A 26,973-nucleotide genomic window follows, 5' to 3' on the forward strand; every position below is an offset into this window, starting at 1 on the left:
TAGAGTCATAAGTCTTGTAGAGCTTTACTGTTGTCCAAGTTTAGGAGGATAAGAAGGAGAGGCCAAATATGTGAAATAAGAAAGCCTAATGAAGAAATTCTGTCTGCCTATATAAAGTGGTACCAGCTCATCAACCTTAAACAGTTGTTTATAGCACTGAGAAATTTAGTGACTTGTCACTAAATAGCAGTCTATTTTAGAGGCAGAAATTGAACTCATGTCTTTCTAATGCTTATGCCAGTTCTCTTTCTTCTCCATCATGACTGCCTATTGTTGTCATTGTGCCCTTGGGACTAATGTTGGTTGCCAACTTTTCTATATATTAAAAAATCTACTTGGTTTACTTTTATTTAAAACAACAATGATGGTAATGATAATACTTGTTATTACCATCATTGTTATTTTAATTGTTCTTATTTCTTTCCAGAATTTGTGTGAAGTCAAAGAGAGGAGGCTGGCAGTGGAGCAGCATGAGGTAAATGCTTGATAGACTAAATGGGGTTAAAGTGTTTGGATCATAAAATGGCATTTAGTTTTTGTACTGACCTTCAAATCAAACCAGTCGTGCTGTATCTCCTCCTCACAAATGGTGAAATCTTGACCAAGTGGAGAATGGGAGACAAATTGCCCCACTTTCACTAGAACTTCCTTATAATTAGACTTCATTGCAAAGTTCATGATATCATATTTAGCCACAGGATTCATTTCCTCATTCAAAACCACCTGGTCCCCAGCAGTGTTTTTAAAGTCAATGTTCCTCAGGGATGAGTGAAGCTAGATGGTAAGAGAATTTAGTCACTCCATCCTGTCCACAGGGAGGGGGCACCAGGACCAAGGCCAATGGGCAAGGCAGGAAACAGTAATGACGGTGATATATTCTCTCATCTATTCACTCTTTTATTCATTCATTCAAGCAATATTTTAAAGCACTTCCTTCAGATAATGAAGAACAGTAGCTATGGATGTCTTAAGACCTGAGGGTTGTTATTGTTACAGGATTAATAATAAAAAGTCTTCCTTTTTGCTAGGACTCTCATAAGAAGGAAATTCAAAGAGTGGCAGAGAATGGTGTTACAATGCCTATTGTGTCTATTGTGCTCATTAGGGAGTTCTGTGAGATAACATATAAAGTACTTTGCAAAGCATAAATTTCCATGTAAACGTTTGCTATGATGACGATTGTTTTTTAAGAAGAGAATTCAATTAAATAAAATCACATCCTAGCAGGAATCATTCAACATCCCAGCCATTTTGGTGATAGTGATGGGGCCCAGGTAAATGGGTCAAGGGGAATCTGGTTGAATTTTTCTCATTCTATGTCCCTGATCAGCTGTATTCAACAGTGAACACTCCTACTTTTAGTGCCAAACAGTCTTGTCTCTCACTCCTGTGAGCAGGGTGTGCCTCTGAGCTCATTTGACACAGTTTGGATGAAGCACAGAGAAGCAACAGTTCGGTCTATAGCCACTTGTACGGGGTTGGTATATATGAAAAAAAGTGTTCCTTCAGTGGTTGGGGGGGTATTTTTTTCCTAGAACAGAGACCTGGGGCTCTTGAAATCCATTTGTGATGGTGAAAACTTCTCAGAGTGGTGTTGGACTAAGGGGATGAAATGAGAACTACATTGTCAGTTTGTTTTTATTAACTGATTTTTTTCTAACAAGATAATATTCATTTATGGAAGAGTCAGTAGGACATGATGTTGATACTTTAAAAGTATAATACATTTTTAAAAATAATGAGTGTAAAGAACTAAAAAAAAGTAAGAATCACACCAAACACCAATAGCTCTTCAGATTAGGATGGGGGGAAGTGAATGGGATTCTTCTCTAACACAGTTTCCTAATTGTTTTGTATCATGGTCCTTTTTTTACATAAAGGGGTAGTCTATAGATCCCTTCTCAGAAGCATGTTTATTTGTTTTCATTTACAAATGCCATTCTGACTATTAACTAGAAGTTACTGAAAATCAATATATAAGTTGTTTCATCCAAGTCCACAATCCTCTAAAATCTATCTCTGGGCACCTTGGATCCATATCTATTAATGGATACAATGTTAGCAGCCTAATCTCTAAAATAAAGTCCCTAATTCTCCATGTAATTTTAGTTGAGGCTGCCATTACTTCTCCCAAAGGTAAGTAATTCTGTGGAAGCCTGTATTTGAAGTCCATTATGGGTTGGTCCTGAGAATGATTTTTGTACTGGGTTCTATCCTAAAGCACACAGAATGAGAAAAGGAAGAATTACTCGAGAGTGGAACTACTTTGTTAAAACAAGAGCAGTTATGCTTCATTGTGTTTCCACAACTAACAATTCAGTCACTGTTTTTTAACAACCAAATTGACATGCATTTACATTGGATTCAGAGGACCCTCTTGGGCACCAGGTTTGAGAAAATATTTCTCATTGCTCTAGAGGAAGACTCAGACCATTAAGGCAGGAAGGGTCTAGTACAATGCTTTGCAGTTACAGATAAGTTCCTAGTAGGATGATGTATCTATAAGGCCATTCGTGTACAAACTCTTAAGACTTCCAAAGAAGACCAAACTAAGAAAACAAAGGAATGTCCATTAATGAGACTGGGGATGCCAAGGAGATGGAAGGGAAATGTCAATGCTAAGGAAAAGTATCAAAGCAAGGAATGTTCATCTATAAGCCTAGGGATGCCAGTGGACATGTGAGGTGAAGTGAGGTGAAGATCTCAGGAGGAGGGTTCATTACCTGCCAGGGTTGAGGCACCAGGCATCCTTCATTTCTCACAGATCTCATTTCTGCTCTGGTTTGGAACATTTCATGAAGAGCCCAGGCCACAGCATACACAGCATTGTAGACCAAGTAACTGAGGCCAGACATGGTCATGTCAAAATAGTGCAAAGGCAACATCTCCAAGGAAGCGTTCAAGAAACAGTCCTCTCTTTCTAGTTTTGCTGGATCATCTGGACACTCAAATGCTGAGGCCCAGAAACTCTTGAGGAAAATGTCCCCTGGATATTTGGCTGGGGTGACTGTCCTGAGAAATGCTCTGAAACCAGGAATCTCACTTGTCTGATGTGAAAATATGAGAGAACCATGAAAAGTTTCACCATCACGACTGTAGGGTCTTATGGTGACATCCCAGTGTGAGGTAATAACCCAAACTTTCCAAATTGGAATTGTATGTAGCTGAGAATATCTCAGGATCATCAGTGAGTCTGTATCACCATGGACAATGATCACCTTGGCTGATGACGCAATGATCCTGGGCATGAAAGCCACTTGGGATTCTTCATGGCATCTTTCACTGACGGGGATTTTCTCTGTGAAAGCCACACAGACTTTGTTCCTTCTCATCTCTTCTCCCATGAGCCAAAAGAACTGTTCACCTCTCATGTCATCTGTGACCACCAGCCCCACCCAGGTCCAGTCAAAATGCAATAGTAACTGGACAATGCCCAGATGCAGGGAGGAGTCCTGAGGGGCCATCTGGTAAAGGGAAGGAAACTGGACCTTGTTACTCAGGGCAGGATCAAATGGGCCATAGCTTACCTGGATGGGAAAGAAATTTGTATCTCTCTGGGATTTATAAAAGTGGCACTGGAGAATACTAATAAACCTCAATGTATTACCCAAACTACCTAGTTTAATTAAGGAAAAGAAATAGAATAAAAATAGGAAATAGTCATTGACTCAATGACAGAATACTCTGGTGCTGCTGGTTTTAAGTCCTTCACTTCCCTGAATCCTCCATGACTTCTTTCCCAAATGGTTCTGAATTTCTCTTGTTTGTGGCTCCAAATAAATTTCCTGCTCAAACTGACACGACTGTGTTTTGGGGATGGTGTTGGTTGGAGTAATTCTTTCTTACTTGAATCAAAGTGATTTCCTCAGGAATGGTATTAAAATCAAAGTGCCTAGCGAATTGATATGGGAACACATATAGCTATCCAGTGGATATAACAATAAGTCTGGAGTCAGGAAGATCCAAGTTCAAATCTAGCATGAGACACTTAGTAGCTCTGTGCCCCCAGGTAAGTCACTTAAACACTGCTTCAACTGAAAAATGGATATAATAATAGCACTCAATTCCCAAAGTTGTTATAAGGATCAAATAACATAATATTTCTAAACTGCTTTGCAAAACTTAAAGTGCTATCTAACTGCTAGTTATTATTAGTTTTAAATAATAATTGAGATAATTATTTCACTTATATTTACAAGACTGATGACTCATTTGGAAATAATGCACTTTCTAGGGATAGGGACCAGACCTGTTTAATCACAGGGATAAAGAAATTCCTAACAATGCAGGCCAGCACCTGCTCTGCAACACCTAGGCTCAGAATTACCTCAAAAAGGTAATTGTCCAAAGTCATACATCCAGGATTTCTCGGGCCTTGGGCTCACTCTCCCAACCCCCTTTCACAATGGGAGGCCAGGTTCCCAGAGGACAACTGGTTATACCTCTCCTCCAGCTTCAATGGGTAGCCCATCACTGTTGGGTTTGTCTTTCTAATCCTTTTGCTTGTTATTCTCTATAGTGAGTCTCCTCCCTATAGATTATCAGTTGGTAGCAATAACTCAGCTAGAGTTGGTTTTGAGAAATAATCATTAGTAAGGCTATATAAAAAGAAGAGGTGGTGCAAACATACCTTCCAAGAGTCAGTAAAGAACAATGAATAACCCAAGTTTTTGCACTAAAGGTAAGAGTTCATACAAATCATTTAAAGGCTCTGAATGCCCATTTTTGTTGTATTTAAAATTAGAAAATCTTACGTTATTTCTGAAGACTTTTCCAGGTCTAATAAGCAAATGGCTATAACATAGCCTACAAAAAGACGACAGCCTTTTCTCCATGCCTCCAGATGAGTATAGTGAGGGGGTGATCAAGGACATGCCAGCCGATTTCAAGTGCAGAGACAGATCTGGCAAGAAGTCTGGCTGAGTCAAAACATGTATCACTAGAAACCTGACTGGCTACCTCCTGAGCATGAGTGACACTAAGATCTGGGGTAAAAGTCGGGGTGGAGCACTGCCTATCATGCCAATAATATACCAGCTCTATTTACATATTAATTCTATTCTGGCTGCTCTGGGTCAGGTAGAGTATTGGACTTTGAATCAGAAAGTACTCAGTTCAAATTCTGCCTCAACACTTAATAGCCTTGTTTCATTTGGGTGGAACCGTAGAGTGTGTACCGAGCCTTGAGTCAGGAAGTCTTGAGTTCAAATCTAGCCTCAGTCAGGTACTAGCTGTGTGATCATGGGTAAGTCAGTTAATTTGTATTTACCTGAATTTTTTTCCATTGTAAAATGGGGATTAACAATAGCACCTAGCTCCCATGCTGATTGTTAAGGATCAAATGACATCATTTTGCAAAGGCACTTAGCACAGTGAATGCCACATAGCAGGCACTTAACAAATATTTGTTTTATTTCTCTCTTCCATCCTGTGTGATCAAATCACTTCACTTCAAAAAAAGGGGCAAGAGATGACAGGTCCAGGGTTCCCTACCTGTGGGAATCTGTAGAGCTCCAGAAGGGTTCCCATCTGGACAGAAAGAGCAGAGGTGGCTCCTCCAATAACAGCCAGGGACTTGTCTTGCCTCTCACAACTATAATTTGGGATGGTCTGGCCCTGTCCTGAGAGCCATCTCAGGGAGCTCTCCAAGGTCCTGGCATCACTGTGGTAGCTGTTGTAGATGTGAAATCCCAGGGTAGTATTAGGGAGGAGGCTGGGGTCTCTGTTGATCTCCTCCACCGCAAACATCAGGGCCAGAACCTGCTGGTAATTTTTGTGCAGCCACCTGCAGGGAGTGGGGAGAAGATCAGAGGCTAGTAACAAATCCTGGAGAGGACACAGGCTTCAAGGAAACCCATCTAGCCATGCCCAAGTCACATCACAAGGCTCATGGCCGAGGCAAGCTTGGTCTGTGGATCACAATACCTGTTTTTCACAGAACTGTACCCCTGTTCTGTTGACTCTCCTGAAATTTAGGATGTTGGTTGTGGAAGGAGAATTTCTTCAGAATTCCCAATGAGGCTGAGTACCTGGAGGCCTCTCCCTGGTCACCTCTACCTCCTGGCTCCTCTCTCTTCCTTTATGACTCAGTTCATATCTGTCCTTCTGTAAGACGTCTTGCCACTCTCCTCATGGTGCTCTTCCTCTGAGATTATCTCCCATTACACCCTATGTGTCTTATACCTATGAAAGTGTTTGAATGCTAATTCCCCCAATAAAATACTAGTTCCTTAAGGCCATCGATCATGTTTTTGCCTTTATTTTTTGGGTCCCCAACACTTAGCATAGTATAAGCACTTAACAAATGTTGGTTGACCTGAAGCACTCAGTCATTTCATCAACAAAAGTATAGTGATCAGTTAATATGTGCGACACAGAGTACAGGTAAGAATAACTTCCTGGTCTCTCTCTGTCTCACAATCTCATGTAGAAGGTCTACACATCAGTAACCACATTCTCAGGCAGTCTATACACATAGGCCACATTCATAGTACTGCACAACCTTGCAGTTCAGGGAAGGGAGCTATAGCCTTGGACTTGATGTCTTCTGTCATAGTTTTACTCCTTGAAGGAAATCCCCCAAAGAGAAGCTGAGTCAATTGATCATGTCCTCTTCCCAACTGAGGGCAACTTGGTTCATTCTACAAAATATTTTTGGCAGTTTTAATCCTTGAAGGAAGCTCTAACAGGGGCTAAGTCTGGAAGCCCCAATTGGAGAGAGCATGGTAAGTCCAGAAAGCCTTGGACCTCTTGGTGTGCTCTTCAGTCTATCTGGAGTCTCAGTTTCTTGGGTTCTTGTTTAACATAGGATCACTTTGTTTTATATTATTCTTCTGGAGTCCATTCCAAGCCCAAATCCCATTTATCCTGGATATCAGCCCTGGGTTCTAGCTGTGGCTACTATTTACTCTATATTCTGTACTTGTGTTAGATGCCATGACCATTGGCCTCTGGATTGAACAGGCCCTTCATAACAAAGGCTACCATTGCTACTGTCTTATTCAGATTAAATCAATCTTTACTAGGATTTCAATCTTTTATATGAAAGTCTATAAAACTAGAGCCTTTCCAAAGAGAACTCCTGACCTCAGTCCATACCACTTTCTCTTCAGCTTAACTCCTCTCCATGCCTTCTCTGGCCTAGAGAGGGCCAGAGAAAAGCCAAGCCTCTGCATTGTTAACTGAAGCTAGAGACAGGGGAACATAGAGAAGTATTTTTGTGCAGTGGTGAGACTCAGAGTTTCAGTTAGCCACTGAGGGAAAGGGTGGGGATGCTGCTGGAAATGCTGACATGTGAGATATTTAATGGAAAAGAAGACTACAACATGGGAAGGCATTGACTTTTCTTACTTGTCTCTAGTCCAGAAGCACTTAGAGAGATAGCAAGTTTCTGGTTTTAAGGCAATCCAACCCAGAATTCTATGAATCAAGGACTTGACAGGTTTTATAGTACCTTGGAGAGAGCCAAAGGGAGGCAATTCATCCTCCACTACCTGCTCCCTCCCCAATTGACTTTTTAATGTAGACACATTTGCTGTGGCAAGTCATTCTAGCCCATACTTGATGCTCCAGAGCCTTCCCAGAATGTCTCATTGGCACAATGGCTACTGATTTAAGCACCACTGCAGGTGTCATACCCACCTAGTCTCTGACAAATATGATTCTAATAGATTCATCCTAGTCCAAAGACAAGGCATAGTGCTAAGAACTCAAAATAGATGTTCTCTCTGTAGAATGCTTCAGAAACATGAGGATTGTCTGTACCATAAATGGGGCAATCAAAGAAGCCCTCCATGATCCACTGGTCTGGGCCACTTCCCCAGAGCTGACCAGTAATACTGGCCTTCCAAGGGAGCAGCTGTCTGAACATCCCTCCTCTCCCCAACCACTTTTTAAAATTTATTTATCCTAAATTTTGTATTTACTTATCTATGAATGCATTGTATCCTTCTCATCCCCCATTCGCCATATCCTTCAATAAAGGAATTATCATGTTTGTTTTCTGTATATCTTCATTGCCTGTCAGTGTCTGATACATAGTAGTAATAATATCAATAATAATAGCTATCCTTTACAAAGTACTTACTCTGAGTCAGCCCTGTGCTAAGCATTTCTAATTTACAATTATTATCTCATTTGGCAATTCTGAGGGAGAGGTTTATTGTTATTCCCATTTTACAGATGAGGAAATGGAGGCAAAGAGAGATGAAGTGCAAGTGACTTGCCCAGGGTCACTAGCTAGTATGAGGCTGAGGCCAGATTTGAAATCTGTTTTTCCTGACTGGAGTCCCAAAGTTCTAACACTGTGCTACCTACCTGCTGTTGCTTCTTGAGTTCAGAGCCCCTGGAAACTTGATAGTGACTGAGGAATTTCTGTTTGGTATTAGTGGAGGATATTTCTCTATGAGGGGTCCCTTATTTCATAGAAATTACATGCCAGATTGATGACTTGTCATTTCCCAATGAGGCCTGATTCCTCTCAACACGCACGCACACACACACACACACACACACGCACGCACGCACACACACACACACGCACACACACACCAAAGTATCATTAGTCTTCTCTGACCTTGTAATAATCTTGGCAGATGAAGAATTGCCCACTGAAGGGATCCATGCCATTCTCAACTCAGACTCCTCTTTTGGAGAGAGTATCTAGTGACAGATCACTAAAATGTGTCTTGATAGAAGTTCAGTCCCTACCATATCATTCTGCATTTTCCCATCAGAAACAGAGCCGATTAGTGTTGCTCTCTCTAAACACAAAGCTTCAAGCCAGTGCCCAGACCACCAACATAAAATATTACAAGATCTGGAGGAAAAGGCAGGCATCTGACAATCAGCCCAGCTGAAGGCAGATAAAGAGGGTTCTAGACCAACTTGCAAGTTCATAAAAGGAAAAAGCAAAAGCTTTTGAATCCTCTGAAAAAAATCAAGAATGTATTTTAGAACCAAGGTCATGAAGCCAAAACTAGAAATGACTGAAGAGGTCACCTAGTCTAATGCTAGAATATTGGTGATTCTTTCAGCATTTTGCACAGAATTTCTCATTTTATCCCCTCAACATCCCTGGGAGTTAGGCACTAGTTTAATCCCCATTTTACAGATGAGGAAACTGAGACTGGAGACAGTCTTAATAACCTGCCAAGGGTAATGATACTCATAAATATCTAAAGCAGAATTTGAAGTCAGGTCTTCCTGGCTTGCTCTAAATCACCTGAACAATGCAGATTAGAGGCAAGACTTAAGCCAAGGTCCCTGGATTTATGAGTCAGAATGCATCCCCACACTGCCTTCTCAGCATAGAATCTGTTCCTCCATTGCTGATGTTCCTATTTGCTGTGACTCAGGGGGGACCATTGGGTATAACACTTTCAGGGAGCTCATTTGAAAAGCACTATTTACAAGAAGACTAGTGGCAGGTCCCCAGTTTTCTTGGTTGTGTCACCTTGGTATACATGGACCCAGTTCATGTCCTTTAAGTGCCATAGGTCACAAAGAAGAATCTGCTGAGCCAAATGATGTACCCTCTTGAATGGAGGAATCTGCACACTCCGTTCTCTGGTGATTTGGGAGTGAAGCCTCCCTCATCTTGTCTTTCTAAATGAAGGCAGGCACATGACTCCACTCTAGCTCACAATCATCTGTCTATTCAGTATTTGTTGAGCAGCATAATATGTTAGAAAGGATATTGGTCTCAGTATCAGAAGACCTATCTTATCAGACCTTCTTGGAGCCTCAGTTTCCTCATCTATAAAATGTATATAATTATAAGAAGTCTCCTTGCCTCACAGGGAATAATTCATAGCACAGATCTCCCCACCTTACACACACACACACACACACACACACACACACACACACACACACACACACATACACACAGAGGGAGCAATTTTGGGCTGCCCATTTTGGGGGGAGGTTCATTACAGGATAACAGATACTAAGAGGAAAACAAAGGATTCCTTCAGTTTGGGTCCATCCAGTGATGTGACAAAAGTGCTCATTCCCTGGGATGGAAATCTATACCAAGTATTCCTTTTCATGGAATACAAAGATGTTTTTAAAATTGACATTTACATGACACTTAAGGATTACCAAAAAAAAAACCCAAACATTATATGTATCATGCAATTTTGTGGTCACAATCTCTTAAGTGATAGGTGCTATTATTATTCCCATTTTCACATGAGCAAACTGAGACCCAACAAAGTTAAGGTATTATAAAGCACATTGTAAAACTTGAAGTGCTATATAAAAGCCATCTTCATCATCATTATCATTATTACTACTACTCTGAATCACATATAATTATTGCCTGAAGCTGGATTTGAACTTAGATCTTCTTTACTCTAAGACTAGCACTCAAGAATGTGATGCTTCCAGTGCTAGCTAGCCTCCTGCTTGGGTTTCCAGTGTCTAGGAATGTTCAGCACTGACAGCATCACAGTCAAGGTAGGGATGACAGAAGAACCGTGTCCCAGATGATGGGATAAATGTCAGGGTCTTCCTGCTTCTTGGATGTGAGCAACTACAGGGAAGATTCAAATGGCAGTAAGATGGCCCCCACCTAGATCCTAAATGAAAGAAAGGATATTTCTTGACTACAGATTTTAAGGATAGACTAAGAGATGAGAAAGATACTAGAAGCATCACTGACAAGAGGACGATGAACGTCTCCAGGGGCTGGAGGCTGCATTCTCGGGCTTGCTCATCGATTTCTTAAGATAAAAGCTCAGGTGCCTATTTACTTACTGATGTGGGTTGCAGGCCTTTTGTGGATGCTCCGCTCCTGTGAAACTCTTCACTGTCATTAAGTACAAGGGGAAAAACCCCCCAATGACCAGGTCTCCATCTCTGTATACTTGTGGGTTGATTTGTTCAAAGCAGGGGAAATTTTCTTTCATGACTAAGGAAGAAGGTATATTCAGGATCAAGAAGAGGGCCAGCAGAAGGATCATTGAGCCCTGTGTCCTAAGCAAATCCCCAAATTCTGAGCATGTGAGCACCCAAAAGGTCCTTAGCTGCTGCTTGATTTACACTTCAAAGGGAAGATTGTTCTTTATTTTTGGAGAGGTGACCAACTGCTGGTCTGCTTTGGATACTTCAGCAAGCACAGCAGGTGTCCAACTCTTCCAGGAGCCAAGCTGCAGGAAGGAGGTACTATTTGTGATCCTAGGAAAGATGGGTGAGAGGATGGTCCCTAGTTGGTAAATGTACATGTGTCAAGGAAGAACTCTAGGGAGCATCCCTGCCCAAGGTTCTGCACCTGCATCTCAGCCTCCAAGGGAAAACCCAGAGAAAAAAACAATTGTTTGGTTGACTTCTTCCCCTTTTCCAGTAACCCCCAGTGGGAAACAAGCAATTTGTTACCTCAAAGACACTTGCTGAACCCTGGAAATTATTGTGAAGTTGCACAGCAAAACTTCCAGGATTCAGAGTGGGTCATGGGTTGGGTCTGGTATGATCAGCCCAGATTTACAGAGTAGGTGGGAGAATATCAGTTGGGCTTCCATCCAGCTGGACACAGTCCCTGACCTTCTATGTGTTGGACAGAACATTCCTTCCAATCTCAGGGCTGAGAACCCCCCCCCCCGCCAAGGCTCATACATGATTAAGGGACTCACACTGGGACCAAGCTCTCCTGCTCCAAAGCCTGGACTGCACCGTGACCTAAGGAATGTGTACTTTAGTTTGACCATCCTGACAGAACCTGAGTTCATTGGCACTTTCCCTGATAGAGTGGAAGATCCTTGAGGACAGAGACTTTCAATCTAGTCTTTTTCTCCCTAGCTTCCAGCTGGCACTGCCTGCCCATAGTAAACCCTTGCTTACTGCTTCTTGATTGGCCTCCTCTAGGTGCCCTTTTCTGGCCCCCACTCCCAACATCCCTGCTGCTAGGGTTTTCCTCTCTCAAAGTCCCTTCTATCTACTCCATCTACTGTGTATAGACCTTGTATTGACCTAGTTATTTACACTTCTCTCCTATTAGAATGTGAGATTCTTAAAGGAAGTCTTGTGTTTTTGCTTTTCTCTTTATGCCTTGGGCTTGACCCAGTGGCTGACACCTATTAAACTTGTTCTTGTTTATTGTTTCATTTCTGCCTCTGTATCTCCAGGACCCAGGCCAGTGCCTGGCAGTTTGAATGAGTGTTGTGTTGGACTCAATGGCTGCTGAGTTGCCTTTCATCTCAAAAATTCTGTGATTCTCTGATTGCTTGGAGTCACAGTGTAGGAAGGACAGTGATAACCTAGAATATCCAGAGGGTGATTGGGATCCTCAAGGATCTCAAATTTTGTCCTCATAAGTATCTACTATCAAAATTGGAGATGCTGAGCCTGGGGAGGAGTTGGTAGACATAGCTGCTCAATAAAATATTTGAAGGCCAATCACATGAATGTGGGATTCCATTTAGTCTTCTTGATCACGAACAATTAAAATAAGTAAAATGGGTACAAGTTATAAAGAAGTTAAGTTAAGCTTGATGTAAAGGGGAAAATACTTTGTAAGCAGCATAATTATCCAAAATTGTTATGGCCTGCTTCAGATAGCAGTGAGTTCCTTATCCTTAGAGGTTTCCAAGCAAATGATGGATGACCATTATTGGGAAGAGGATAGAAAGAATTCTTGTCCCAATCTAAGTTGGAGTAGATAACCCCAACTGCCCTAGCTCTGAGAGGTCTTTGGAAATTGAGTCCTCAGTAAAATAATTGTCTCTAGACCTAGGGAAGAATTTGCAAAAGACTGTCACTTAAACACCCTTTTCAAGTAATTCCCATTCCCCTTTTCTCCTCACAATAAATCTTACCATGACCAGAAAATTCTGAGTGTGGCAAAGATTCATAGACAATGAGACTACGCAAGGGAACAATTTAGCTTTGACCAAGCAGAGCACACCCCTTTGAATATAAAAAACAATCTTTAACAGAAAGACACTGCAAAGGACTCCAAAGAGTAAAAATGTAAAGATATAAAGTAACAGCATCTCTTATCTAATAATTTATCAAAATTATAATACAGAATTAAGCAAAACAATAACATAAAACAATATCATGAACATAGATCCCAAACAAATCCTTTTGCTTATCAAATGATTACCAATCTTGTAGTGTTGGACCAAAAATATACGAGCTACAACAATGGACAAATGAGACAGAGCTCTGAGTATGATCATTCATTTAATAGGAATTCTGATGGTCTCAGCTCAGTTGACTTCAGTGCCAAAGAACTCTCTGAGGGAAAAAAAAATTCTTGAGGGGGTACCAAAAATGGAATGAAGTGGCACAATTCCATGATTGGTCATCTTCAGAATCATGGGAGATTCTATGATTGGCTAATGGATATGTGCATTAATCATAACCACTTTGTGAGCAAGTCTTTTCAGGTCACCAATTATTTGTATCTTATCATAAGATGTTCCATAAGTCCTGAGACCATGACAGCAAAGTCTTTGGCCTTCTGATGGCCTCTTTACCAGTTCAGTAGTGTTGTGGTCAACAATATCTCAGTCCCTATTTGGTGCCATACCAGTCAAAAATTGTTTCATAGAACTAGGAAAAATAATTAATTTGGAAGAACAAAAGACCCAAACTTTCAATGGAATAAGTGAAAAAAATATGGAAGGAGATATATAGTGGTACTAGATTTCAAATTATACTATAAAGTGGCAATCATCAAAACAATCTGGTACTGGCTAAGAAATAGAGTAGTGGATCAATGGAATAAGTTAGGTAATTAACACATAGTAATTCATGTCCCTAAGAACTTAATGTTCAATAAGTCCAATAATCCAAACTTTTTGGAAAAGTACTTACTATTTGACAAAAACTGCCAGAAAACAGGAAAACAGTGTGACAGAAACTAGGCATAGACTAAAATCTCACTCTGTACACTAAGAAAAATTCAAAATAGATATTTGATTTAGAAATAAAGAGTGATAACATAAACCAAGTTAGGGAACATGGAAAAATTTACCTTTCAGACTTTTGGATAAGGGAAGAATTTATGACCAAACATGACACAGAGGACATTATGAAAAATGAAATGGATACTTTTGAATTTCATTAACTCAAAAAGGTTTTGTTGAAACAAAACCAATGCAACCAATGTAGAAGGAAACAACAATTTTGGAAAAATAATTTATAGCAAGTATCTCTGACAAAGGCCACATTTCTCAAACATATAGAAAACTGAAACAAATTTATAACAATACAAAGAATTCTCCAATTGGAAAATGGTCAAAGGGTATTAAAACTATATCTTTGGGAGCCATCCAGCAGTCTCCCTCAGGGTGAGAGCTTGCTCTGTCTAGATGTGACCATCTGGTCGACTAATGGAGATGAGAGACACTGTGTGCTTAGGCCCATGTGTTTAGGCATCACAGAGTGTTCTGCCATAGCACAGAGGTTCGTTTATTGTATAGGCTGGTGATTACATACTTCTTTGGTACACAATCAATTTTCTATATATATGTTTCCATGGAACTTAACAAGACACGTAGCCTAAGGAGATAGTCAATGAAACATTGTTACTATAGATGTATGACATAAACAGGGTGATCTAGAGATTAGTTCTCCCTGACCTAGGAGAATCATTGTCACTTTTGGTCAGCTTTCACAGTCAATCACAATTATTTAAAAGATAGGTAACAAAACATTTTGTAGCTAGGTACAAGGTTATAGGGCAACTTAATGACAGACTAGATTTGGGGTTTTCCTCAATTTACAAGTTCTATTTTTCTTGTGTTACTTTAAAGCACCTGGAAGTGTTGCCTGGTTTCTGTCCATCAACAAATTCATTGGAATGTGATAACTATAATGAAAGATTTATTATAGTGCTCAAGCACTTGGCCAGTGTTTATTGTGGGGCCTTGAAGTATATCTGTGCTTGTATGAGAGAAAGGAGGGGTAATGGGCAATACTATTTGGGCTTTAATTCTGTAAATGCAATCTTTTTTGGGGGCAATAATCTAGGGGGATTAAAGTGGGATATATATGTATTGATCCTATAAGTATTTGCTCTCATATTATTTCTCCTGTATTGGGGAGGAAACAATAATCATAACAAGTCCATTAGTAGGGAAAGTTGGAGAGAGAGAAGTCACAGAAGGTGGTCAATGGAGGGGGCTGGTTCTTGAGGGGCTACCCTGCAGTTCCCATCTCCCAAACTGTGACCTTGTCAGTCAGTGGGGGGTCTGTTGGCTCCCCGTACTATATTATTCCTAAAACTAATTTTCAAAACTATATTATTCCTCCTCTTAGGGATATATAGTTGTATCATAGACTTAAACCAAACTATGAAGTTCCAAATACAATAATTGTATCAAACATACTTAAAAATCTTCCTTTAGATTCAAGCTTCTTTCAAACTTTCTTTTTTATCTCTTCCTCATCTCATTTGATTAACAAAAAAGCACTTTCAAACTAATTTTGCTTATTCTACACTTTTCTTACCTTCTATTTGCTTAGTCCCTCTAGTCTTTATTTCCAATAGTATTTCAGGTTATCTACATGTACACCCAAACAAATTTCAGCATTAAGGTTTTTTTTTATCTTAAGAAGAACTTCCTTCCTCTAGTTAATTTATCAAGAATTACTAAACAATATTACAAATATGCAATTTATAGCAAATTTATAAAATCAATTTGTATAACAAGCAATTTATAAAACTCATATAAAACTCAAACAAAATATACATGAGAGGATGACCATCATATACAACCCTTTTAACACATATTAATAAGTCATACATTCTAGACATTCTAATGTTATATTAAAAGCTACTAAAGTGATCTCAGAAGCCACCTGTCTTAATGTGACTGCAAATGCCTGCATAATAACCCCTGGTAGGAACTGCCAGGTGGGCTTGGAGATAACAATTGTAGAAGGAAAACGCTTGCCTTTCCAGACCCCTGAAATCTGGTTTGCATTTTACTGTGGTGTCTTTGTCTTCTTTCTCTTCATCGATGTCTCCATGAGTGATGACTGGCCATATGCCTTTTCTGCCTCCTGCCTCAGTGTCCCTCGCAGCACATTCAGCAGCTTTCTTCTGCTGCAAGCTGAACCTGTTCTCATTCTTGGTGGAAAGCTGTCTGGGCACTTAGATCAGGCATAAGAGAGGCTGGACAACAAAGACCACAGCAGTTCCTGCACCTCTTCCCCTCTTTTTAATCAGGATTGTGAGAGGATACATTTGTGAGGTTTTGTCAGTTCAATCAAGTCTTTTCCCCAAATAAAGATTTAAGGAAGTCTCCATGTGGTGGCTACTGGGCATTGGGGCAACCCTCGGCAGGAGCCGTCATGAGTGCTTTCATAAGAGAAGTCTTAGTGGGCCCAGTGAAGTGGCTTCACAGCCTCTCCAAAGCTTGGAACCATGACTGATGGCCAGCTGTCCCCAGTATGGTACATACCTGTTTCCGGGTTCTGGGTACCAACAGGTCCTGCAATGGCTTACATTTCCTTTTGGAGAAAAGCCCTTTTCTGGTTTTGGATATCTTTTGTCCCCACTGAGAGAGTTCTTGAATCAAGTAGAGTGTCTAGGGGAGGTCTAGATCAAGGCAGAAACTTTGAAGATGATAGTAAGTCCTTTTAGAGAGCTTTATCTTGTGGAGAGTTTATGATACGGGTGGTTTTGTCAGGTAAATGCAAACATATTGGGATTGGCTTAAGATAGGATGGAAGGCAGCACACAAATTAATAAAAAATAATTGGCATCACAAGAAATAGCAGTCATAACAGTGATTAGATAATCACAAATGGGCTTACTGCTGGGACAAATAGATATTGAGATATAGATGATGGTTTTCCTCCTTTGGTGACATTAGCTTGCCCAAACCTCATTAGGTAAGAAATCAGGTATTGAGAGATTTTTATCCTGGGTTTCTTATTCATTCTTAGAAGACATTTTAATTTGTCTAGAAGACAAAGACCAAAAGTTCTAAATTTAGTTCAAAAGTTCCTTAGAGTCTTACCCCAATTAGCTTTGTTTCTCTTCTTCCAATGGAGAGTCCCCAACCTATGCCTAGGGGAAAACCTGAAGAAAGGAGAGCCTGTCTGGACCTGACGAGGTACTCAGGTCAGACTACAACTATTCTCTTATTTTTGGGGACCAACTTAGCCAGGTTATTCAAGCTAGATCAATGCTCTTCCACACTACTTTGGCTAGGATCACTAACTGACCCAAAAGACTTCCTCCTAAAAATAAATAAATTTAGTTTCTTTTTAGAAAATACCCAGTTCTTGCTCAGTTTCAAAGATAAACTTCACTGCAGGAAAAAACAGAAGGAAATCTTATTGAAGCATGCTCCAAATAAAGACTCAAGAACTATGGCATATGTCAAATTAACAGCTAATCTTGCTTAAAATCAGGAAAGAAAGAAGAGTTTGAATGGTTTTTCAACCTGCAGTTGGAAAACCACTCGGGAATACTTACCAGCTTGGAGTTCCAATCAAATCCCCAAGGAATCTTTACTTATGGATCTCTCCTCCAAGAAGGGGCTGAGAAAGAAAACCCTTCTTGGGGGAAGGATCCCTGAGGCACAGGATTTCCTGTGGATCACTTTGGGGTCACCAAAATGTAGCAAAAATTTATCACAACAATACAGAACTCCAAGCTAAATAATAGGTTTATTGAGAGGAGGCCCACCTCACAAGAAAACTGGACCCTAGACCCATCAGAACCAGAGACCCTGAGCCTTAAAAGATGGCCTTTTTTTTATAGAGAGAAATCTTATGATATGGTGACACTGATAAAAAAAAGATGCTCATATCTTTCACATAGGTGGTTCTTAATTAGTGACACAGGTGCTGATTGAGCAAGTGAATGCCAAAGAAGGTCACTTTGGGTGATAAATTAAGTCTGTTATTCTTGCTGACGTTTCAAAGGCCTTTGCACTCTTGGTGTCTTTTACTGACAATATTAAGAGTCAGCAGTTTGTAGAAACAAGAGTGGCCCTCCTCCTGTGTGACTGTCCTGAGGTTTGTGATAAAGAATGAAAAGGCTTGCAAGTTGCAAAACTGTGCAAAAACTGAAGAATAAAACGTAGGAATGATTGACAGTGGCATGTAGGTCACATGGGAGCCTGAGCCTGAAGGATCTAGGTGAGGATTCTATCTATCCAACTGACTTGCTTCTCTCCTGAAGAAATTGAGATGAAGGCTTGAAGAGATTTTCCCTGTGATCAAACTGAGGAAGGACTTTTCCCTGTATCTGGCTGCTGGCAGCATCAGTCTTACTTGGACATCAGGACTTACTTGGATGTCTAACAACAAAAGATCCTGGCTCTATTTGATTATGAACTCCTGCTGTGACATTGGGATATTTGGATACGTTTTTAGTTTAGTAACATAGTTAATATAGTTTAGTTAGTTTTAAGAATAAGTATATCCCTAAACCCTTATTCCTTTCCCTTCTCAAACAATAAAAAAGATTTATTTATATGTTTTCCTCTTGTGTTTCCCTTACCCAAATCCTACCCTAACAGTTTGGCTGAGCCAGCTAGGTTGAAGAGTCTATTTATGTGATTGTTTTTTTAATTATAAGTCAATATTCTACTGTGTAGCTAGCTAGAAGCTTATGGGGTTACATAGAATTCTAAGGGTTGATTTGCTGAAGGGGTTATTGAAGCTGCACCACAGACCCAGCAGCCAACTTGGAGTAGCCATCTCGAGGGAGAAACTGTTTTGAATTTTTGAAATCTATTTTTGTTTGTTTTGGTATATGTACAAGTTACATTGTAATAATAATATTACAATGGATGCTAGCATGTCAGTAGACCTGTTTACCAATGGGCTGTTAATGTTCTTCTATTATTTACTGTATATTCCACATTTCATTTTGTAGCATTTCCTAGATACTGTCCTTATGGCTTTATAATGGATTGTTTGAAACCAGTAATGGATTTAAAGCTCTGTGACATTATGGCATATGTACCCCTGGATGTAATCTGTGGCTGTATTGTTTATAAGTCTTGTGCCTCTGTGTGCATTTGTATTAAGCATCTAAAATATCTGGTGATCTGGTTCTGAAGGGATGACATGAAGATGATGGTTATACAAATGAAAACTCAACCTGATACACTCGAGCACTTTATAAACATGAATATGAATCAAGGTTTTGCACAAGATAACAACAGATTAAACACTAATGGGAAAGACTTAAATAAACTAGAAAAAGAGGAAGCAGCAGGAATAATTTCTTTATGCCCACTTAGAGATATGCCTGTGGTAAAACAAAATGAAGCCTATAAAGTAAAGATGCATAAGAGATTTTCCCCAGAAGACCTTGAGTCCATCAAGAAGAGGACCCCTATTTTTAATGATGAACCTAATAGGGTAATTAAAGAGATGCCTAGGACAAATGATTTGTATGATCCTGACTTTAATGATTTTGTCCTACTGATGAATGAGGTCTTGAAAAAGAGAGAAAGAACCAAATTTATACAGGAGACAAGAACAGATCCTTTATTGCAGTCTAGGCCAGAGGACTTAAAGTTAGACACATCTGATGAGGGGGTTTATGATACATTTAGTAGAAGAAAGAGAGGTAATCCTGGAGGTAATGGGGAGGTATACCAAAAGGTCCAATTCACAGTCAAAATTTGAGGCTATCAAACAGAAGGTCTCTGAAGCTCCTTTGGTTTTCCTGGAAAGGATAACCGAGGCAGTTGAAACTTTACTGGTGATGGATGCACTGGAAGAAAACTCAATTGCACATATTAAGAGGGTCTTTGTAAAAAATGCTATCCCAAAGATCAGGCAATTTTTAAAACAAATTACCATGACTGGGAAGAGTTAGACCTCGATGATTTATGGAGAAAGGCCACATATTTGATTACTAATTTGGAGGATAAAAATGATGAGAGAGATACTGTTGTTGAGGACTTAAAATGGAAATTGCAGGAAGCTGAAAGGAAGGCTAGGGACAGTGAAATAAAATAAATAAAATCTGTGGCTGCATTGAGATCTGTACAGCCAAGGTATAATAATAATTATAAACCAAATGAGAGAAGATCAGGTCCTAGGAGGTGTTTCCTGTGTGATCATATTGGAAATTGTACAGGGACTGCAGATTTAGGAATCAGGTTAGGAGACAATTAAATAATGGTTATAATAGAAACAATAATTGGAGTAGTAATAATTATAATAATAATAGATGGAATACTAATAATAACAATAATCAAAATAGGTATACTACTCAATGTCAAAATTCCTGTTGCTAGGGACAACAAGTGCCCAATTTAAATACTATGCAGTCTTAGGTAAATGCTGAAGCTAGGCCTAAATACAGCCAGGTTGTAAAGGGTGACCAGGGTAAGAATGCTAGTGCCTTATGAAAGTTTCCTCTTGAACACATGAGAATGAATCAAGAAATGAGTGTGATATAAATGAAAATGAGTTGAGGATAAATGAAATTGGGAGTAATGAAAATAAAATACATGGTGATAAAAATGAATTAATTTAATCTACTGAGGATATAATTGGGTAAATAATTGTACAGAGAAAGAACATCGTAATAAAAATTTAATAGAAAATCCTAATGAATGTATAATAAGAGAAATTAATGAAGAATATAAACTAAATAATAATAATGAAATTATAAATGGGAACAATGATACTAATATGGAGAATTTAAGGACCAATGAGAATAATATAAAAGATGATGATGCAAAATCCTGGGAAAGTCATGAGCTTTGTACTGATATTACAGTGCTTGCACCAATTCTTGAAACCTTCCAAACTCCAAATTGTCCTGAGTCCCATGTTTCCGTAACTACAGGCGATCAGATATATGATCTTTGGGTGGATACTGGAGCCAGTAAATCAGTTTTGCAAAGTCTTCCTAAAGATTGTAGAGCTGTTGGTACTATGGAAGTGATTGGAGCTATTGGAAAACTGGAGAGAGTAGCAAAATTACAACCTAAAATGATTACCCTAGGTCCATTAAGCATGGAGCATGCATTTCTATGTATGTGTCCAAAGAACCTTCTCGGCAGGGACTTGCTTTGTAAATTATGAGCAACAATTCAATATACTGACACTGGGGATATATCATTACAACTCCCAGAAGAATCTCTGAAAGCCTTTCCATTGCTCTTCTTAGATTCAGTCAATGAAGAGAATGAGTTGAATTCTATCTATCCTATTCCTGAGGACATTTCAGAAGATTTATGGGCAAAGTCTTCCACAGATGTAGGCCTATTGAAATTAGCTGATCCAGTGACAGTGAGAACCAAGGAAGGACCAGTTCCTTGTGTTCCTCAATATTTTTTTTAATAAAGAAGCTATAGATGGAATAAGACCAATTACTGAGTCCCTAATTCAATAAGGGATAATAATACTGTGTTTTTCAAATTACAATATTCCCATACTGCCACTAAAGAAACAAAAGCTCAATCAAGATGGCAGGATTGTCTATAGATTCATACTGGATTTGAGAGCTGTAAATGATCATGTAATAAAGACTCATCCTATAGTACCAAGTCCAGCTGCTATAATCTCATCCATTGCAAGTCAAGCAAGATATTTCTCCATGGTAGATTTATGTTCAGGGTTTTTATTGATACCAATTCATGAGGATTCTCAAAAGATCTTTGCTTTCACATGGGACAGTGCCCAGTGGACTTTCACTCATCTTCCACAAGGTTTCTGTGGAAACCCAAGCCAATTCTCTCAAATTTTGAACAGAGACCTTAAAACAATATCATTCAAGTAAAGTAAAAGAGTACATTTTGTAGATGATATGCTCCTAGCATCTCCATCTGCTAAAATGTGTTTAAGAGATAGCAAGATTCTTTTGATTGAATTACATAAACGTGGACATAAAATCTCTAAAGCAAAACTTCAGTGGGTTTTGCCTCGCATTGAGTATCTTGGTTTTGCGTTGTCAGAGGGTTCCAGACATATCACTAAGCGAAGAATACCTGATATCTAGAAACTGAGTGCACCTAAGACCAAGAAGCAACTCAGAGCTATTCTTGGGACAACTGGTTTTTTTAGACAATGGATACCTGCATACAGTGAAATTACTAAATGTTTAACAGATCTAACCAGGAATACAGAACCAGAACCTCTGAAACTTAAATCTGAACATCTGCAAGCCTTAAGTAAGCTTAAGGAAGTGATTTTATCTGTACCAGCTCTTGGAATCCCAAACTATACTAAACCTTTTCAATTATTTGTGAATGAGGTGAAAGGAATTGCATCTGGTGTACTGACACAAACTTTAGGACAAAGTTATCGTCCAATTGGATACTATAGTTGTCAACTAGATCCAATTGCTGCAGGTACAGTTCCTTGTTTAAGGGGTGTAGCTGCTGCAGCTGTGTTAATTCATAAGTCATCAGACTTAGTTTTGGGATGTCCATTGACAGTATTTTGTTCACATCAAATAAAAGCACTAATGACGAAATTTCATACTCAAGCATATTCAGACCAACGAATATCTATGTATGAAATTATACTTCTAGGAACTGAAAACATCATGTTGAAAAGGTGTAGTGTATTAAACCCAGCTACACTTCTTCCTGATTTGCCAAAGAATGGTGAACCATTACATGAATGTTTAGAAGTAATAGATCTAATGGATATGCCAAGGATGGATTTAAAGACACTCCAATTGAAAATCCAGATTTGGTTTTATTCACAGATGGATCTTCATATTTGTGTAATGGAATTAGATGCACAGATGCTGCAGTTGTCACAGAATTTGAGACACTGTGGTATGGATCATTACCTAGTAACCTTAGCAATCAAACCACAGAGTTAATCACTTCAAAGCAAGCATTTCTTCTGGCAGCTGGTAAAAATGCAAAAATTTACACAGATGCTCAGTATACTTTTTCTGTTTGTCATGCTACAGTAAAGATCTGGAAACAATGAGGTTTTATTGCTGCATTGGGAAAACCAATTGCTCATGCAGAAATAATAACTGAGTTGTTGGATGCTATCCAGAAACCTAAACAGCTAGCAGTAATCCATTGTAGAAGTCATACTAATAGAAGAGATTCAGTTGCTAAAGGAAACCATAGAGCTGATATAACTGTAAAATTTGCAGCCAGAAATGCTCCAGTGTATATTATGAACTTATCAACTATTGAATCTGATGATCTAGAAAAAGCTTATGTAGACTCAGAAATACATAAATGGAAAGAGAAGTTTGGAGCAAGAAAAGAACATGGTATATGGTTAACAGATACAAGAAAGCTGCTGTTACCAAAAGACCTGTATACCTATTTGTATCAAGCCATTCACACAAAAGGTCATGTTGGTAGTCAAGCTGTAACTGACACCATAAAGAGGCAATAGGTTGCTCCTGGAATAAGTACTGTAGCAAATAAGATCTGCTCAAGCTCTTCTGTTTGCCAAAACTTCAATCAAGGAGCATTCAGACAGAAAGGTTTAGGTGGTAGACCTTTAGCATATTGTCCACTTGAGAGTCTGCAGATTGATTACATCAGCATGCCAAAAGCTGGAAGATACGAGTTTTGCTTGGTAATTGTTGATATTGTTCTGAAATGTCCTGAAGCTTTTTCATCAAATACAAATACAGCTAGCTTTGTGGTGAAAGTGTTGATTAAGGAAATTATACCTAGATTTGGAGTACCATTAATAATAGACTCTGACAAAGGATCCCATTTCACTCAAGACATCCTGAAAAGAGTCTATGAAAATCTAGGAATAACACCAAAATATCATGTGCCTTATCATCCCCAAAGTTCAGGGCAAGTGTAGCGCATAAATAAGGAAATAAAGACTATGGTGGGGAAGCCCTGTGCTGAAACTCAGCTCAAATGGTCAGAGATTCTTCCCATAGTGCTTTACAACAAAGATTAAAAGCTTCTGGGTAAGCATGGTGGCAGTCTAGATGTGGGACACTTCCTCTCAGACCCACCAATATAGACTACCTCAAAAGCCCCCCCCCCCCAAATTTCATAAGAACGAAGGGATTCTACAGTAGGGTGTAGCATTGAAGGTATGTGGAATTTGAGCATTTCCACACTATAAGGGGGTGGAAAAGTTCCCACCAAAATGTGAGCTGGTCTATCCTCCCCCATCCCACTTACGGAGCCAGAGTCAGAGCCAGCATGCACCAGAATCAGTGAGTGAGTGAGGGACACCTCTGGAGTGAGCAAGGGGCACCTCTAGGTCCTTGGTAGCTGACTAAAGATACCAAGGACCTATCCCTGAGAGCAGCTGCACCTGAAACCCCAGTGGGCTGGGGAGCACAGACTGTGGGCGCTCTTGGCAAGTTGGTTCAGAGAAGGCCAGCAAACAGTAGAAGCTGCACCTGAAACCCTGGCAGGCTGGGGAGTGCAGATCTTGGGTGCTCTCAGCAAGGAGGCGCAGAGAAGGGCAGTGAACAGCAGAAGCTGCACCTGAAACCCCGGAGGGCTAGGGAGTACAGACTGTGGGCTCTCTCGGCAATGATGTGCAGAGAAGAGCAGTGAACAGAAGAAGCTGCTGAGATTTGAGAGCTTTCCTCATGCAAAATCCTTGCTCCTTGACTCCATACATAGAGAGCCTGCCAATCTCACTCAGATCTCTGACTAAAAAGGGAAGGAAAACCCCCCACAGTGATGGCAAATTGCACCCAGGAGCCACAACCTCCATCCACCACTACCCCCCCAAAAATAAAAGGCATTGACCCTCAAAACTTTTTATGGTGGAAATGTCTAGGCTACAGAGGAAATAAAGAAGGAAATTCAAACAATGCCAAAACCTTCCAAAAAAAATGGAAATTGTCTGCAAGCTCTTGAAGAATTTAAATTGAACCTTATAAAAAAGATGGAAGCCTTCTGGAAAGAAAAGTGGGAAATAGTTCAAAGAGAAAATAACAGTCTGAAGGACAAGAACTCCCAATTGGAGAAACAGCTGGAAGCCAAGAAAAGCAGGATAGACCAAACCGAAAAGGAAAACCAAAAGATCAAAGCAGAAAACCAAAAGATTATAACCAAAAACCAGGCCTTAAGGACCAGAATTGGACAACTGGAAACCAATGATCTTGCAAAACAGCAAGAATTAATAAAGCAAAGTCAAAAGCCTGACAAAATCAAAGAAAATATAAAATATCTCATTGACAATCTGACAGATCAGGAAAACAGATCAATACGAGACAATTTGAGAATCATTGGTCTACCCGAAAAGCCAGAAATAAACAGAAATATTGACATCATACTACAAGAAATCATCCAAGAAAAGTGCCCTGATGTCCTTGAAGAAGGGGCAAAATAGACACCCTCTACACTAAATTCTCAAAAGACAATTCCCAGGAATGTAATTGCCAAATTCCAGAGCTTTCAAGCTAAGGAGAAAATTATACAAGAAGCCAAAATGAGAAAATTCAGATAACAAGGAGCACAATTAGGATCACACAAGACCTGGCAGCTTCCACACTAAAGGACTGCAAGGCCTGGAACATGATATTCAGAAAGGCAAGAGAATTGGGTCTTCACCAAGGATCACTTATCCATCAAAACTGACTATATACTTCCAGGGGAAAGTAGGGGCATTCATCAAAATAGAAGATTTCCAAATATTTGTAAAGAAAAGACCAGAACTAAATGGAAAGTCTGATATCCAAACACAAAGATCAAGAGAAACATGAAAAGGTAAATGAGAAAGAGAGGGAAAAGGGGGAAAATGTTTCTTTTTATTCAAATTCTCTTCTCTAAGGGCTACAATTAGTTCAAATTATATTTATATATGTTAACATATGCAGAAAATATTATTTGTAACTCTCAAAAATTGTATTCATTATTATTGTAATTAGAAGAATCATTCATAGGAAGAGATTGGAGCATTAAGGGCTAAAAGATAATATGCAAAAAAAAAAAAGAAAAAGGGAGGGGGGAATCAAAGATGGCACCAAGAGATACTTGAAGAAATAAAATAAATAGGATAATCTTTATCACATAAAGATATACATGGGAAGGGGAGGGAAAGAATACTCTTATAAGAAGGAGAGGAAGAGAGTGCTAATAGGTAATACTTAAACCTTACTCTCAGTGAAATAAATTCTGAGAGGGAAGAGCATATAGATCTATTGGGATCTTGAATTCTATCTTATCCTACAGGGTAAGTAAGAAGGGAAAACTAAGGAGGAGTAGGGGGGAGGGAGTACAAAAAGGGAGGGAAGGAGAGGGGGGAGGTAACTTAACAGACTGCCCCCCCAAAACAAGAAGGGAACAAAAAGGGAGGGACCAGAAAGGGAAGCATATTAAGGGAGGGCACAATTAAATGTAATGGACTTCTCTACTAGCAGCAATGCAATAATCCAGGACAATTCTGAGGGACTTATGAGAAAGAATGCTATCCACATCCAGAGAAATAATTGTGGAAGTAGAAACAGAAGAAAAACAACTACCTGATCACATGGGCCAATGGGGATATGATTGAGGGTGTAGAATCTAAGTGATCACCCTAATGCAAATATTTATAATATGGAAATAGGTCTTGATCAACAACACATGTAAAATTCAGTGGAGTTGCTCATTGGCTATGGGAAGGGGGTGGGAGGAGGAGAGGGAAAGAACATGATTCATGTAACCATGGCAAAATATTATTAATTAGTTAATTAAAATTGTCCAAATAATGAATATATAAATAAATAAAAGGACTAGTGAGAATGGACTCACAAATGAACTGAGTCCTTTCCCAAGCCTGGGGTTGATTTCTTAGGTAAAAACCCAATGTCCCAGATGTTAAATCTTTTGGTTTACCTTAGCCAAATTGTCATAGCCAAATTGTCCATAGCACTGCAGGGAAACATCCTAGGTATTTTCCAAGTCCAAACCCTCCATGTTCCTCCACAAAACTAGCCAGGTTTCAGGAGCTCATGGAGTAGGTGTTCTCCCTTCTAGTTCAGGGAAAGGACAGTTGTGTAATGGCAGTTAATCCCAGTTAACTTCCCAAATCCTCCTCTGTAATGCCTTCCCTTCTAGAATTTTTTCCCCAGGGTTCATGGCTAAA

General features: G+C 39.5%; 1 protein-coding gene across 1 annotated transcript in view; it reads right to left on the reverse strand.

Moving 5' to 3' along the window:
* The window catches only part of VN2R613 (vomeronasal 2 receptor 613), a 29,003-nt gene extending 18,036 nt beyond the window's left edge, over window positions 1–10,967 (reverse strand). The window contains 4 exon segments of the mRNA NM_001099594.1: window positions 547–774; window positions 2,724–3,527; window positions 5,494–5,785; window positions 10,762–10,967. Of these exon segments, the coding sequence (NP_001093064.1) occupies window positions 547–774; window positions 2,724–3,527; window positions 5,494–5,785; window positions 10,762–10,967 (1,530 nt within the window).
* Window positions 10,968–26,973: the final 16,006 nt, after the last annotated feature.

Source organism: Monodelphis domestica, chromosome 4, assembly GCF_027887165.1.
Source record: "Monodelphis domestica isolate mMonDom1 chromosome 4, mMonDom1.pri, whole genome shotgun sequence".
Classification (NCBI taxonomy): Eukaryota; Metazoa; Chordata; class Mammalia; order Didelphimorphia; family Didelphidae; genus Monodelphis; species Monodelphis domestica.